This window comes from Manis javanica, chromosome 10, assembly GCF_040802235.1.
Source record: "Manis javanica isolate MJ-LG chromosome 10, MJ_LKY, whole genome shotgun sequence".
NCBI lineage: Eukaryota > Metazoa > Chordata > Mammalia > Pholidota > Manidae > Manis > Manis javanica.
Window position 1 is genome coordinate 100,981,654 of NC_133165.1, and position 16,979 is coordinate 100,998,632.

The following is a 16,979-nucleotide window of genomic DNA, read 5'->3' on the forward strand; positions in this document are numbered from 1 at the left end:
TCCCAGTTTTTTAAAAATGTGGATTATGTTTATTGATGTTCACCATATTAAAATTAAAACTGAGGAAATTTAAAAATATTTGTTCATTTAAGAAGAAACAAACCCATTAAATTTAACATAAATATTTTTATGAAAAAAATGACTATTTTCCCAGAGAAAATTTGGTGAGAAGAATAGCATTGTTTTTAATCCGTGCAAATTTCTTCAAGGTCTGGTTTAGTAGGAGAACTGGAATATCTGTCTGTTCTGCTTCCAGTCTGTTGCAATGTCACATGTCCTGAAGACCTCTGGAAAACTACTCTGTCTCGTCGTATGAGAATGAGAGTAAAAACGTAACAATGCCTTAGTATTATAAAAATAGTTTTGACCTTAAAGAGCACCGGGAAGGGACCCCAGACTACACTTTGAAAACTGCTGGGTTAGGGTAAAAGCTTACTTTTAAATGCTAGAGTCTCAATGGCTTTGAAATACTTTGATATAAATTATTCTACTTTACATTCTATTAAGTAATGACAAATTTCAAATAAAGAAATTTGCCCAAGGTCAAGCAGTAATCAGCAATAGATAATGCCAGTTTCAAAAAGCAAAGACACCTTTTTCAAGGCCTTTGTACAATGATAAAAATCAATTCAAAGCCCACTAATTCTGAAGCACTGTATTCAACATGGTATTTTCACCTGAATTTCTACTGCACCTCACAGTCTCCCGTTACCAGTTCTCTGCCTCCTACAATTCGTCTTCAACACCAGCTCCAGAGCAACTGTTCTCTCAATATAGATCTGATTCATCACTCTCTTGCTTAAAATCTCTCCCCTCAACCCCACAGCCTAAAATCATATGAATGGTCCCCATTTTCTTTAGGATGAATCCAACTCCTTAGCACCACTCAATAGGCATGTCCTAAATAAGCCACTGACTGCCTCTCCAGCTTTAATCCCTGGTATGTGGCAGCCCTTCGGAGCTAGTTTTGGTCCCACAGGGTGACAGTGCCTCTCATACCCAGAACCTGTATACCTATGGAAACTTTTACCTATGACCCCGCTTTAAGAGCAGGGTCAAGGTGGGGCTCCCCTTTATTCCCTCAGCCATCTCCTTCAAGATCAAGCTCAGATGTTACTCTGTTTGAGAAAACTTGCCGTGACACCCATGCCTATCTCTTCAACTTAATTAATCATAATGCAGCTAAATTTGTCTATTTGTCGATCTCCCTGTGTGGAGAGTGAGTTCAAGAGCAGAAAGAAACTGAACCATCTTAGTGTCTCTGGTAAGCAGGAGAGTAAACCCCTCTATATATAGCTCTGCTGAATGAAGACTTCTGGAAATGTGGTAAAGAAGCTTCATCCAATTTGGAATTAATCAGAGACAGAAATGAAATTAATGGAATGGGGTAATGGGGGGAAAAGGTAGATCAAGGGAGAAAGAGAAACTAAAAACTAAGAGAAGAAACAATTTAGGAAGCAATTTTAAATCAGTTTTCAGTCTGATTGTAGGATGCATTTGGCTCTCCTTGCACAAGTGTAACTTAGTCTGTAACATTTTTGAAAGATCACTTTTCTTCCTGCTTAATTTAGCATAAGCATGAATCACACACAGGCTGACTAATCACCTGCTAAAGACACTGCATGTGGATCACAAGGCTACAACAATCCATCTAAAGGACAGTAAGAACTTAAAAATATATACGGTGAATATATATAACACCATAGCAGGACCTGTTACCTTCTAGAAGGAACTAGAACAACATACATTATTTAAAGTGCAGCAAGTATTAAATTAATAACACACTTGCTTCCTCTGCCTTCATATCAACCATAACAAAAGTACACTCAGGTAAAGAAACTGAACTTTCCGGCTGTCTCTAATGAAAGGTTACTGTACTCTTCGTGGTGACCTTGGGCATCAGCCCAGAAAGTAAGTCTCCTGCAGGTGTCTTCATGGCCAAGGGAAGGACAGTCCTGGGACAGGACGTGTGGCATTTTGGCATTTACTGACATGTGCCAGGCACTGTGCAAGGTGCCTTATATAACTTAGGCATCTCATTTAAACCACCTTTCTTCACTAGGCTCAATCACAATCAGTGAGCAAAAGTAAACATTAATAAGCATCCATTCAACAAATAAGTATTCACTGAGCACCTATTGTTGGGGTCTGGAGGAGCCAAAATGAATTCTACTATCTTGCTCTCTTTGGTCAAGATATCAGCAGAGTGTCTGGCACACAATGCAACATAAAGCCCAGTTGATTTTGCCTCCCAAATCTCTCAAATCTGTCCACTTTTCTTAATATGCTCTTCCACCAGCCTACTCCAAGGCTCCCAAGTGCCCCGCAGCCATTCTTGCTCCCTTCAATACAGGATTCCCCACCCAGGGCACTGTTGATGTGTAAAGTACTGAAACCTTCAGTGTGGGGCTGACCTGTGCGCTGCAGGATGTTCTGTCTCCACCTAAAGGTCAGCAGCACCCTCAGCCCCAGGTGCGACAACCCAAAATGTCTCCAGACATTGCCAAATGCCTCTGAGGAGCAAAATCGCCCCCAGCTGACAACCAGGGGCCTAGAGCAGACTTGCCCTCCTCTGTCCTCTGCTCAGTAATTCTGACCCTTCCAAATTGAACTCCTGACCCAGCCTCCCCTGACCCAGCCACCAGGCAAGACCGGTTCTCATTGCTGGTCTCTTCCATAACACTCTCTCCATCTTTGTAGCATTTCTCACAACTGTAATTAGGTGGCATTTAATGTCTGACTGCACAACCACAAGAGAAACTTGTCTGCAGGAACCTGTTTTGTTCACTTCTCTATATGCCCAGGGGCCTGGCACAGTGCTCAAATAAAAACTTACTGATTCCTGTGCTCTGCTGGGGTGCAGGGATTCTGAAACGAGAAAGATACAATGTCTCTGTGTTCAGGATGCTGAGTGCAGAAATGACAAGTTTCACCTCCTGGACAAGCTCAATTAACTGGTACTTGCATAGAGAAGTTACACACATAGAAATGAAAGTTTCTTCTGAGGCATCAAGTACCGGATACCACAAGTGAAGTGTTAGACCAAGATGAAAAGTTTCCAGAAGGAGGCAGCTGAAAACTCATTCAAACCATGGTACACAGGTCCAGAGGAGGGTTTCTGGAAGCTGCTGGCATTCTGTGAATCCTGCTCCACCTCGTTAAGGGGAGGGGTGGAAATCGCTTTCCCTTCACCTCAAGCCCAGGCAAAGGGCTCAATGGAATCGCCAAGAGAGCCCACTAACAGTCCATGCAACTGGGTGGGTGCCACATCTGTCTCACACCTGAGAAATACGGGGCTGGCGGGCTAACTGCTCTGAGGCCAAGGGAGAGGTTGCTGCTCTGCTGGAATCAGCCCACACTTCCCCGCCTTCAGCTGACAGGGTTCAGGTTATGCAACCCCAAATATGGCACCTTGGTATATTGAATATTTCAAGCTGAAGGAATCTGAGAAAGAGCAGGTGCAGGAAGGATTTTCTGACCTTCCCCTAAAGCAGGTCGTAAGACCCTCTGTGAGAGGTGCCCTCCCCATACCTGGAGGGAAGGAGTATCTTCATCACCCAAGACAAAGCGCAGCCAAAAGGAATCTGAATGAACAAGTCTTGGGCTTCCCCAGCTTACTACACTCAGCCTATACCCTTTTCTGTTCTACACCATTTCTCCCACAACTCCCCACTCTTCATCAAACCTACCTTAAAAATACCCAGGTTTAATTGCTTCTTTAAGTCTTCATTTCCTTGAGGAGGAAATTTCCTTACGAATTCCGTATCAGTAAAGCAATCATTGAATGAATGGGTATGCTTTTCTGTCGTTAATCTGTCTTTTGTTATAGCGGCAGTTAGCGGAGAACTAAGAAGAGTAGAGGAAAAATATCTTTCCTCTCCTAAAGATACAAGGATGGGGTCTCCTGCGCACCAGATGCGGGCCACGCACAAGAGACCGGCAGACGGTCATCTTCAATCATGTTCTCGTACGACATGCTGAATTTAACTAACAAAATCAGTATTTAGCCCTCAGTACCAAAAATGCAACTATCAAATCACCATATTAAGTTAAAGATTGTAAAATGAATTACTACTGAAAGATTTATGAAGGCACATAAGCTGTTTAACTAAACTCTGTATTAAACACCTACCTAAGAATACAAGTTGAACACAGAGTAATTAATTAATAAGATATTAAAAACAGAAACAACTCTTTTTTATATCTTTTAGAAAGTAAAGGGCTAACAGCTATCAGTCACAATGTCAACATTAAGGCCAAAGAAAGGAAATGGGTTTTGACTCAAGTCAGTGTCTGTGACATCTGTTGCTCTGGCCCTTCTTTTGGTAACAACCTGGTGACTTCCCTCTGGAGAACTCTCACTTCAAATGGTTGAGATGAGAGTGGCAGCCCCCCCACAGCCCTGGCTCTGGGAATAATCCTGGTGGTGAATGAGGGCGTAGCAAGGGCACTCATTCCTTGGATAGCCAAGTCACCCTGGGTCTAGCTGGCACTAAAGAGAAGTCCTGTTGTTGCTGGAGTTACTAAACTGCTAGACGAGAAGCTGGAGTTGCTGGCAGCAATCTTTGCTCCCACATGGGGAGAACGGGCCTAAGAAGGAAACCAACAAAGCTGAAGAACAGGGACAAAAGGAGACTCCTGATGACATCATCTGAATGCCTTGATCCAACCCTGCCAGAAGTTTCACCCTTATACTTTTCAATGACACGAGTAAAAAAATTACCTTTTTTCTTAAGCCAGGTCTAAGCTGGGATTCTGTCACAACTAAATGCTGCTGACTAACAGCAGTGGCAATTTTAAACCACTAATAATTTTTTTAAAAAATGCTCCTGCCTCCTTGTAAAAGTCTGAACTTCCTCTAAGATGCTTCACACTTAATTTTCTTCCCTCCCTCTGATTTTTCTAAGCAATTATTATATACCAACTCAGACACCCAATTACTTAATTCCTTTGGAAATAAGCTTGGAAATGAGCTTGAAGGAAATGTTGGTTAAGATCACTCCAATTCATTCATCCATCAATCCCTCCATCACGTATTTATTAGGCACCAACTGAATACCAAGCACTTTCCAGGTGCTAGGAATACATCAGGGAATAAGACAAGGTCCCTGCTTGGACAGTTAGCTGGGCTGTGTATCTCTCCCAAGCCCCCCACAAGAAAGAGACCATTTAAGAAGGCTCTGCAGCCACTGACATTTTCTCTGTAGCACAAACCCCACTGTACTGTCCTTAGTTCATACTTCTTATGTGACGTACCCAACAAATGTATATTCACAGAACATTAAAACTAAAACGCGGGTGTTAGAATTCTAGTCTAGAAACTTTAAAACATTATTTTTAACAATGAAAACTTTTCCCACCGTCAAAACAAATGTATGCAAAACAGATAATAATGGCTGCCCCAAACCAGGAGGCAGCTGGGAATAACACAGTTGGGGAACCACTGAGATTCACAGTTTGTGGTGGAGCTGAAACCAGGCTGTCTCCTGTGTCCCAGGACAGGTCCCTTTCACTTCCCCTATCAGTTGCCTTTGGCAGAGAACAAGCTCAAAATACATCTGTTTAGGGAGTGAACTAATCAAATACAAACAAGATAACTAATTTCTTTCCTGAAATGAGGCACTATGGGAATCTGACCACCAGGGCTGAACACAGCTTGAGCTGGACCTAGTTTGGGATCTTCCTTTCACGGAACAATACTGTACTAATCCGAAATGGCAGAAGGCAGACAAGCAAAAGGGAGCAGGAAGGCCAGGGGAAGGTTATTACACAGTGTCAGCAGATTCTGTCTGAACCTATATGGCTTCCTTGTGGAAGCTGATTTTTGGATATTTGTTTCATACTTAGTGCATGTGAGGAAGTCATATTTTAAACGCACAAAAGCCACACACACACACACAAATACACACATACACATCTAGCAGAAATTCACAATCCTGAAGGCCAAAGAGCTCTCAACACTGAGTATCTATCTCTTTGTACCTCATTTGGCAGCAAAACTTGACCAGAGGAGAATTGCCTTGGTGGCAAAACCTGACCTAAAATGACTTGAAGTTATTTATAGTCTATTTTCCTCACCGAGTATGAACAGTCAGATGTTTCACTGTAAAAGATACTGACGTTTATAAGAGAGTTCAGCTGAAATTTCAGATAAGAGAGTGTAGATTTGCATATAAACGATTCTACTAAGTAATGATGGCACTGAAATAATAAATTTTTACTTCAAAAGCATGTTTTAAAGTCTATACAATGTCAACTAACAGAGGCCAAATATTTAAATTTCGAAGCTTCTGAGCTAAAAAGTATTCTAGGAGCACAGTAATATAGTGCCTTCCTTTGTAGATGAGGAAACTGAGGCTCCCTGAGGCCACATGACTTGCCCAAGCCAACGAGTTTACAACAGACAAGCTGCTCCTTGCTGCCGTCACCCCACAGCATATACTTCAGGGGCCACTAGTCGCCATCCTGAGGCCCTCCTTTTTGTTTGATCAGAGTTCCCAAGGGTTCTCCAGGAAGTACCTGGCTCAACTGAAGGTGAAAATGAAAAAATATCTTAATTCCTTCCTCAATTACATGTTTCTTTCTCTAAAGGTGGACAAGCTGTACAAACGGCTTATCAAAATGTAGCGGCCAATGCCACTCAGAAGGGGAGAAAAGATAATGAATTCACATTTAACAATGGTCTTCTTGGTCCTTTAATCCACTACAGTTAGTGAAATTAACAAGTCTGTAACATTAACTGTATGATGAGAGTATTCTATTTCAAGGGTTTATTTCAAAATAAGGACTAAGGGCATAAAACAGTTGATGATGAATATTAGCAGCTGTAGTTACTACCAGTTAGTAAGATTCTGTTATGTACCAGGAATTGTGAAGGGTGCTTTACATACAGATCTTTTTCATCCTTACCATCAACCCTACAAGGTATTCTTGGCTCCATTTTAAAAATAAGGAAGCTGAGGTTCAGAGAAATTAAGTATCCTTTCCAAGATCATACAAGGAATAGCCTGCGCTGTCTGAGAGACCATAAAGACAGCTCTGGAGCCACATACTGCCTTGGTTTGATGCCCAGGCTCTGCATGAATTAACTGAATTCCCTTGTGCAAATGCCTCCGTTTCATCACCCATAAAATGGGTATAATAATAGTACCCATCTCACAGGGAGGATGTTGTGAAGATTAAATGAGTTAATATATGTAAAAGCAGTTAAGAGAGTGGCATCCAGTAAGCACTATGTATTAGCTATAATCATGATCGTTAATACTGGCACCCCCATTATTCAGACCCAAGTCTATCCTAATCCTACAGCTTCTTTTCCACTGAGCTGTAGAAATTAACTACAGGAAATATATTAATAGTATTAAACCAGCTGTCTCCACCTCCCGTGGCACCTGCTGACATTCTTTGCCTCTTATTTCTTTTATCTGTTCCAAAGTTTAAGATCTGTGGCCATTTCAAGGCTGACAAATGTCTTTCTTTTGGGATTAGTTATGGAATATACAAAATGAAAAATTCTAACTGATGCCTTTCAGTCACCTTCACACTGCAGGGGCATTAATAAACAGCTAACCTAAAACTACTCAGGGCCAAAAACAATCTTCTATCAGTAATAAGACATTTAACTACACATAGATACATTCACTATATTAAGTTGCAACACATGAAACAAAGACAGAATAGCAGGTGGTATAATATTAGGCACATATTCCACACTTAAAATTCTGGGCACTTTCTCACCCTTCATTAAAATTTGTTTCATTAGCCCCTAGAACAGGAACTACTAAAAGTGTACAATTGGAAATCATGCCATATAATTCATTCATTCATTAAACAAATATTTAGACTGCATACTATGGCAGTACCTGGTACCGGGGTTGGGGCAGAGTTTCAGTAGTTAGCACTCTCTCTTGTGGAGTTTACAATCCACAAGAGGGTACAAACTTGAAGCAAATGTATACTGTAGCATTTCTAGAAACCACTGTTAATTACAAAACCTTCTGCAGCCTCTTACCAAAAAAAAAAAAAGGAAAGAAAATTTAAGACAGAATTTCTAACAATGTGAAAATAGAACTTTTCTCCCAGTTGCTACAGACACTTAACTTTTTAAAGTTGTGTTCTCTAAAATCACATAGGTGTACTCTTCGGTTCTGACCTACGCAGTGTCTCCACAGTTGTTTATGATAAAGAATACTGCATTAGACTGTCAATAATGACATAACTACCCCACCTAAACCAAGAGGTTGTTTCATTCAAGAAAATGTTGAAACTATATATCCAGAGGGGCACAAAATCTATTAAACCTGGGTGTTTCCACCTCCCAAACCTGTTGCTTGGACTTCCTAAAGAGTTTACAATCTAACTGAACTACTTTATTGCACATTAACTATAAACAGATCGAGAAAGGCCTGGTTTGTGATCTAGAGTCAAAATTACTAATAGATCCCATAACCCAAGGGCTTGTGCTGGATCCCAAAAGGTCAGGTGCTGGAATCCAGGTCAGTCAGGTGTCCTGGTCATGCGAAGGGGGTCCTAGCCTCAGCTGACTTCGGGACAAAGAAAAGCGTGTGGAGTTGCGAAGAACCCTCCCAACACCGGTGTGTGCACATCTACCAGCAGATCCTCTTCGGGCTCATGATGAACAGTTGTCTCAAATAAGAGCAAAGAGCAAAAATCACCCTTCACACGCAAGTCCTTTAAACTTGGGGACAGTACACCCTTCCCACTGCAACTTCACGTGCAAAGAAAGACGCCTCTTGGACAGTTTTGTGATCCGGAAGAAACGGGATTAAGACGTTAACATGCCTTTGTCAACGGTGGAAAGATTAGAAGGGTGACCTGGAGGAGAAACGCTGTAGGAAGGGCAGGGAGTGCGAATTGAGAAGAATTTGGGAATGCGAAAAGACATCAACGCTGGGTCCCAGGAAGGGTCTTCGTGGAGAGGGACAAGGCCTTAAGGAGAAAGTCAAACTTGGGGGCCCCAAGAAAGCACCCAGAGGGAAAGGCAATCGGGAGAGCGAGCGCCTCTCCCCAGACCACCGGGAGGATGGGATCTCGACAGATACTGAAACGCAGCCCGGGGCTGAGTTCTCGCAGCTCCGGGGGAAAGGCAGACGCTGGGACCTGCCCCGAGCTGCAGGGAGGATGCGGCGCGCCTGAGCTCGTAAGACGGCGGCAGGGGCGCCGCGGGGCCGTGCGGGTTCCAGCGGCCGGGCCGGGGCTCCGCGCATACTCACCTCTCCGAACTGGAAGGCGGACACGATGGTGACCACGACGCCCACGAAACAGACGTAGAGCCCATACCTGTGGGACAGGCAGGTATACGTCTGCCTCTGTAAGAGCTTGAGCAGCATCACCCCGGCCGCCGCCGCGGCACGTCCCGAGCAGCCAGAGCCGCCGCCTCAATGAGCCGCCATTCAGCAGCCCCGGCCCGGCCCCCAAGCTCAGGTCACAACCTCCCGCCGCCACGCATTGTCGCTCTGGGAACCCACGGCCGCTCGGCTCAGCACCGCGGCCGCCGCTTCCGGGAGCCGGAGCCCACGCCCTCCGCGCGGCGGAGGCGGACCCGCGGCCCGGGAGGCGGCAGGCGCCGCCAGGGTCGGGCCCGGAGAGACGCGGCAGCAGCCGGGCCGCCAGCGCCACCTGCAGGGCGGAGGGGCGGAGGGCAGGCGCGCTCCCTCCCGTCTGCGCCTGCTCGCCGAACTCCCCGGGCGGGGTTGGCTGGGACCCGCCCTGCAAGGACACCGCCCCGCAGACGGCGCTGTAATGCCTTGACTGTTTTTGTGCACAAACCCCTTAATGCATTGGCAGTAATTGGGAAATCATGATTTTTTACTGCACTAAGAGGAGCTGCTGTATGGTTCTTTTTGTTTGAAAGAGGAAACCTTTCGGCTAAATGTTCCCAAACTGAAATTCTTGAGTGTGTGGTTCGTGTCCGGTGCCTCGCAGCGCTTGGGGTCGGGTTTTCAAAAACGAACTAGACCTGACCACTGTTCCCACAGTCCAGTTGAGGAGATGAATACACCCCACTAAATACAAAAAAGTTATGATAGAAGTTGTGCGATGTACAGGAGGGGAACCAACGCAGAGGTGGTCAGTTAATTCTACTCTGGCACCACGTCATTCCTAGGAAGGCATCCCATGGCGCCACTTATTTTGGAAAGATTTTTTTTCTCTTCCAATGTACCCAGGTTATTACGAATTTTTTTTTTTGCCCTAATCACGCTGAGAAACAACACACTTAACCAATATTCCCATCATTCATATAATTTTTAGAGTTACCCTCAGAACCAGCTTCAGGGAGAACTCAAAATACGTAATCAACTAGATGTCCAGATGGAATGAACAGACTTGCAAAAGGATTGCCTTCGCTCCAATCCAAGTTAAGCTGTTTACGCTTCTCAGTCAATTATTTTAGTCCTTCTTTAGGAGACGCTGATTTTATGGCAGTGGTACACTGTTTGCCACACGGGCCACATTTCCTCATGGCAACAATCAGCCGTGGCTAACTAAGCAGGGACTGCCTGCCCCTTTGTAGGGGCCCGTGCTCACCATGGTGCCCACCACTATTCATCTCCTTTTCATAACCACAGGGTCAGCTGACATTTATCATAGTGCTTTTGCACTCTTATGTATTTTACAGGTGAGAAATATTTGCACGCACACCTGTAGACAAAACGGTAAATGGAAGACGAGCACCACGTGATTCAAGTACAAAGGGGAGAGGGTTTTGTGCATACGTGGAAATGAAGATATTCTTATGTGTATATGTGGTGGCCAGCCTGAGTTACCCAGTTACATTACCTGCCTTGGTGTCATTACTGGCCTGGTATTTGAGCGTGTGACATTCAAATTAAAGCATCAGTCAGGCTGTTGACTAACAGTTTGAAGTTTGTTGAGATTAAAACCAAAGCAAAAATGATTAGGCCAGATTGATTCTTTCTTCCCCCCATCTTTAAATTGCCTTGCTCCAAAATAGGAAGATTCACAGACCCCAAGAAGGCACTAGCAGTTACCAAAGGGGAGGGCTGGGAGATGGAGAAGGGGATTGAGGGGTATTGTGATTATTGCACATGGTGTGTGTGGGGTCACAGGGAAGACAGTATAGCACAGAGAAGATAAATAGGGACACTGTGGCATCTTACTACACTGATGGACAGTGATTGCAATGGGGTATGGGGGAGCACAATATTGGGGTGAATGTAGTAACCACATTGTTTTTTCATATGAAATCTTCATAAGAGTGTATATCAATAATACCTTAATAAAAATAAAAATAAAGTGCCTTACCAACAGCATTCTTCAACGAACTGGAACAAATAGTTTTAAAATTCATATGGAACCACAAAAGACCCTGAATAGCCAAAACAATCCTGAGAAGGAAGAATAAAGCAGGGGGGATCTCGCTTCCCAACTTCAAGCTCTACTACAAAGCCACAGAAATCAAGACAATTTGGTACTGGCACAAGAACAGACCCACAGACCAGTGGAACAAAACAGAGAGTCCAGATATTAACCTAAGCATATATGGTCAATTAATACACAATAAAGGAGCCATGGACATACAATGGGAAAATGACAGCCTCTTCAACAGCTGGTGTTGGCAAAACTGGACAGCTACATGCAAGAGAATGAAACTGGATCACTGTCTAATCCTATACACAGAAGTAAATTCGAAATGGATCAAAGACCTGAATGTAAGTCATGAAACCATAAAACTCTTAGAAAAAAACATAGGCAAAAATCTCTTGGACATAAACATGAGCAACTTCTTCATGAACAAATCTTCCTGGGCAAGGGAAACAAAAGCAAAAATGAACAAGTGGGACTATTTCAAGCTGAAAAGCTTCTGTACAGCAAAGGATACCACCATAGAACAAAAAGGCATCCTACAGTATGGGAGAATATATTCATAAATGACAGATCCGATAAAGGGTTGACATCCAAAATGTATAATGAGCTCACACACCTCAACAAACAAAACGCAAATAATCCAATTAAAAAATGAGCACAGGATCTGAACAGACACTTCTCCAAAGAAGAAATTCAGATGGCCAACAGGCACATGAAATGATGCGCCACATCACTAATCATCAGAGAAATGCAAATTAAAACCACCGCAATGAGATATCACCTCCCACCAGTAAGGATCACCACCATCCAAAAGACAAACAACAAATATTGGCAAGGTTGTGGAGAAAGGGGAACCCTCCTACACTGCTGGTGGGAATGTAAATTAGTTCAACCATTGTGGAAAGCAGTATGGAGGTTCCTCAAAAAACTCAAAATAGAAATACCATTTGACCCAGGAATTCCACTCCTAGGAATTTACCCTAAGAATGCAGCAGCCCAGTTTGAAAAAGACAGATGCACCCCTATGTTTATTGCAGCACTATTTACAATAGCCAAGAAATGGAAGCAACCTAAGTGTCCATCAGTAGATGAATGGATAAAGAAGATGTGGTACATATACACAATGGAATATGATTCAGCCATAAGAAGAAAACAAATCCTACCATTTACAACAACATGGATGGAGCTAGAGGGTATTATGTTCAGTGAAATAAGCCAGGCGGTGAAAGACAAGTATCAAATGATTTCACTCATCTGTGGAGTGTAAGAACAAAGCAAAAACTGAAGGAACAAAACAGCAGCAGACTCACAGAACCCAAGAATGGACTAACAGTTACCAAAGGGAAAGGGACTGGGGAGGATGGGTGGGAAGGGACGGATAAGGGGAAAGAAAAGTGGGGGGGCATTACTATTAGCAGACATAATGTAGGGGTGTGGGGGCATGAGGAGGGCTGTACAACACAGAGAAGACAAGTAGTGACTCTACAGCATCTTACTATGCTGATGGACAGTGACTGTAATGGGGTATGTTGGGGGGGGGAGTCTAGTAAACATAATGTTCCTCATGTAATTGTAGATTAATGATACCAAAATAAATAAACAAACAAATAAATGAATAAATAAAGTACCTTGTTCCAAGGGGATAAATCCTAAGATCAACAGAATCTCACTAAAATGGGTTAGAATGCTACTAGAGCACCTCAGAAATGTTAATTGCACATCTGTGACAAAGACTTAAACTGTAATGTGCCCTTGGGGCCCTCAGGTAGATGAAGGAGTTTGGACAGTACCACATGATAGAATAAAATGAAGGGCTTATCTCTCAAGGTGTTTGCAATAACTATCTTTCATTTCAAGATGCACTTTTTTCTTTCAACATTTTATTCACACTCCTGGTCTCTCTTGCCACCCCTCATCCAAGGAGAGGTGGAACATATCTGACTGCTGGAAAAGAATTGAGCTGGTCTGCCAGAGACGGTCTTGATCTACTATCTGTCAGGTATGGGAGCATCTGCACCCAGGCCTGGGCTGTTTCATTCAAGGATGAAATACTGGCTGCCTGCTTGTCCGCAGAGGTAGTGAGACAGGGACCATGGGTGTAATCAGAGTAGGGTGAGGGCCTCCGGGAAATGCAGGGTGGAATATTTACAATCAGAGCAATGTAACAATGGGCAAAGAAGTCCCTATTGAAACTTTGTGCTGAGCGTTATGCAAAGTCAAGGTCACACTAAGTCTCTAAGGAAAGATACCAGACTAAGAATATAGACATCTTCAGTGAGATCAGTTAAAGGTCAAAAGGCCAAGAGCAACTTGGCCTGGAATGTTTGAGTGTTCTGCAAGGGTATCTCAGCATAACCCATGACTTCACGGTAAAGAGCCCTAGCAGACAGACAAAAGCCCAGCCTACCTTGAGGGCAGGGCAGGAGATGCAAGTCCACACCCCTAAGTTTTTTTCATGTTCTTGAAAAATCCTCGACTGCCTAGAACACTCCCTAGACAATGCACCACCCCGGGCTCTCTTGTCACCTCCTTGCTTCTGATAGGATTTCAAGGGTCAAAACATAATATGACTCACGGTTTATTTTTTTGTGTGTTTGAATTGTGGGTAAAATTGAAATATTTCCAGAATCTCTCTCCTGGCTTTAGTGCATCTCCGTATCAACAGGCATTTCCAAGGGGTGGACAGCAGCGGTCCATCTACACATCAGTGGTTAATTACTTGGGCAAGCAAGGGCTTATCTGAACCTGAGAGGTTGGGGGGGAGGATTCGCTTTTGCTTACTTCTGCTGGAGCAGGAGAGAGATGGCCCCTGGACCACTGTTTGTAAGCAATAAATGGGTTTTAAACTTCATTTCTCCCTTTGACTGATTTCAGTTTCAGCTAGGTATTTTTCCCCGGGATTTCCTCTCCCCGGAGTTACAGAATACATCATGTATATATAAACAAAATATACATAAATTTTCACATAACTGTGGCCATACTTTTTTCTATTTATTTGATATTTACTTGTGGATTTTTAAAAAATATGTTTCATCCAGAGAGTATGGGCATTATAAGGCAAGAGACTTACCCTCTTATTCATAACTATATCCCCACTCTTAGCATTGTGCTTTGCCAACAGTCCTGATAACAGTTTATTATATGAATGAATATATCTTGCACTCATTAAAGTACCAAGCACAGAGTGGGTGACTATTGAAGTTTTGGTGAATTGAATTCTGATGTGTTATTAAAGGAAAGTAGAGTATTATGGAGAACAAACCTAAACTGTGAGCCAGAACTCACATTGAAAACTGTCTGAACCTAGATCATTTTAATATAGGACATTTCCAGGAATGTACTCAAGTCATTTAGTTTTTAAAATCTGTTATGTTCATTGTTATTTACTCTGTTGTTTCATTTTGTTCATTACTTCTTTGTATTTTCTCAGTTTTTCCTAATTTTTTTTTTTTTTGGCTTGCTCTTTAGCTCATCCTCTCTATTTTTCATTGATTTGTGCCTTTGTCTTTGTTAATTTCCTTTCCTCCTCTCTGAGTTTGCTGTCACCCTTGAACTAGTTTCCCAAATTTCATACTTAGCACAATTTTTTGTCATTATTGTTTCTTTAATAAATATTTCAAAACTATAAACTTCTCCCCTAAATACTAATTTTATTGCATCCCACAAAGTCATGGAATGCAGGTGCACATCGGGAATTAGGGCTTAGCTGTGGGTGCCTGGCCTTGGCACAGTGTCCTTATCAGAGGAACTGTGGCAAGATGGTTCCAGGTTCCGCCTCGGTCAAGGTGGTAACTGTGCTTTCTGGGAGTGCATGGCTGGGGCAGAGGACCACTGATATCCTCACATATGGTACACAAACCCGCCATGCAGCAGGCGGGTAAAAAAGCAAAAACCACACCCTGTACTCAGGAAGAGCCCCCTTTTTCCTGCAGTAGCCCTCCGTCGCCCTCTAGCGGCAAAGTTTAGCATCATCATCAAGGCAAAGGAGAAATTGAGCTTGAATCCATCCATTATCAGAGAGCAGGTTCTGAGGGGGTGATTTTGGAGTTGAGAGACAATAGTTGATAACTGGCACATCCCTGAAACTAGGGCTCCAGCTGTGATTTAGGTTCTCTTAATAAGGTGAATTCACAGAAGGAAGTGACATGGGGAGAGAGACAGAGAAAGGATATCATTTTTGCTAGTGAGTCAATGCAGACACGGTGTGGTTCTGAAGCCAGCACGCGGGAAGTGGCTCCCTGCCTCTATAGAAGATGTCCTGCACCTGCTCTTCCTGGTCATGGAGGGGTTGGCAGCTCCTTTAGCAGCTCAGTTCAGCTGAAGTTTGGGGAACTCTTCCTACAAAGTCAGCCCTTCTAATGGTTCTTGGGTGAAACACTGAATCCATTTCTGTTTAAATCAGTAAGTACATTATTTAGTCTACAAATAATTGATATAACCAAAACAAGGTAAGAGAAAATACTTTGTATGATACTGAGTCTTTCGAATTCACTGAGGCTTCCTTTAGTGCCTAGTACATAGTCAATTTTTGTGGAACTGTCAGGTTTGTTCAAAAAGAATATTTATTACCTTACTCTCTCTGCCCCTAATTACACCCCTGTTCAAGTTCTCACAAGCCATTCATTTAACAATAGTTTCTAAATATTTCCCAAGATCAATATAAGCCCATCATGATATACTTTGCAGAATCTAACTATTTGAAAAAGCTAATTCTTACCCTTTTGTTTGAAATTTGGATTAATTTCCTGATCTTGAAACCTTTGGAACTTTTCTGATCTCCATGATTTTTCTTATTGATTTTTAGTTTTCTACTCTTTAGGGTTAAAGTAGTGAGTGCTCAACATATACATTTGATTATCGTTAAACACTGATTATTATCTAACTCATTGCAATATTCAGCACATAATTAAGTAGAAAGACTTTTATATCTTGCACAATCATCCTTGTAGAAGACTAATCAGGATACTCTGATATTGTGCTACAGTGCTTTGGCAATGCTCTAATTTTGTTATACCACTGTAACTAATCTTAAGGAACCAGTATAAACCCAAGTGATACAAACTAATGTATCTAAAGTACAAGTGTCACAATAGAAGATTAATATAACTGAGGCCTCTGACATTTCAGGCTAAAAGAGTTAGGAAATGGCTCTGGTAAGAATCTCTAGAGGGTACCAAAGGAAAAAGTTAATGATTATTAGAGTTAATGTGAATAGAGAGGGAAGCTCATGAAAAAGAAAAATAGATTTTATTTTGTCTTCTATCATCAAGTACAAACAAACTGCAGATTTCCCTCAGCTGCTCCACTGTGAGGTACATGTGAACAAAAATCATCCTAAAAGCTCCATTTTAAGTAACCTCACAATGTGGGCAGTTCTGTTCTTTTCCAGGGCTGACATACTCTTTGAGTTCTTAATTTAAAGCAGTGGCATTACAATTGCAATCCAGGTAAGGTAGGGCTAGTTTTATTCATGTTTCCCATCTCCCTCCATACCGATCTACATTCTATAAGTAAGGTCACTCCTCCTGGCTTTATCTTCACTTCACAATGTACATTCACCACTAATTCATTTTGATAATTTTCCTCTAGATAATCTAGAAACATCCTTTTATATTAAGACAAATTTCTCT

The 16,979-nt window shown here is 42.5% G+C and overlaps 1 protein-coding gene across 7 annotated transcripts in view; it reads right to left on the bottom strand.

Moving 5' to 3' along the window:
- GNPTAB (N-acetylglucosamine-1-phosphate transferase subunits alpha and beta) overlaps positions 1 to 9,490 on the bottom strand; it is an 83,232-nt gene extending 73,742 nt beyond the window's left edge. For 3 of the 7 annotated variants that reach the window (XM_073213715.1, XM_073213713.1, XM_037007127.2), the window contains exon 1: positions 9,301 to 9,490. In XM_073213715.1, coding sequence (XP_073069816.1) covers positions 9,301 to 9,350 — 50 coding nt within the window. In that variant the 5' untranslated portion in view covers positions 9,351 to 9,490. Of the gene's footprint in view, positions 1 to 9,233 lie in introns of all 7 variants that reach the window. The other 4 variants (XM_037007125.2, XM_073213714.1, XM_017665642.3 and 1 more) reach the window with 2 other exon arrangements.
- Between the last annotated feature and the right edge of the window lie 7,489 nt (positions 9,491 to 16,979).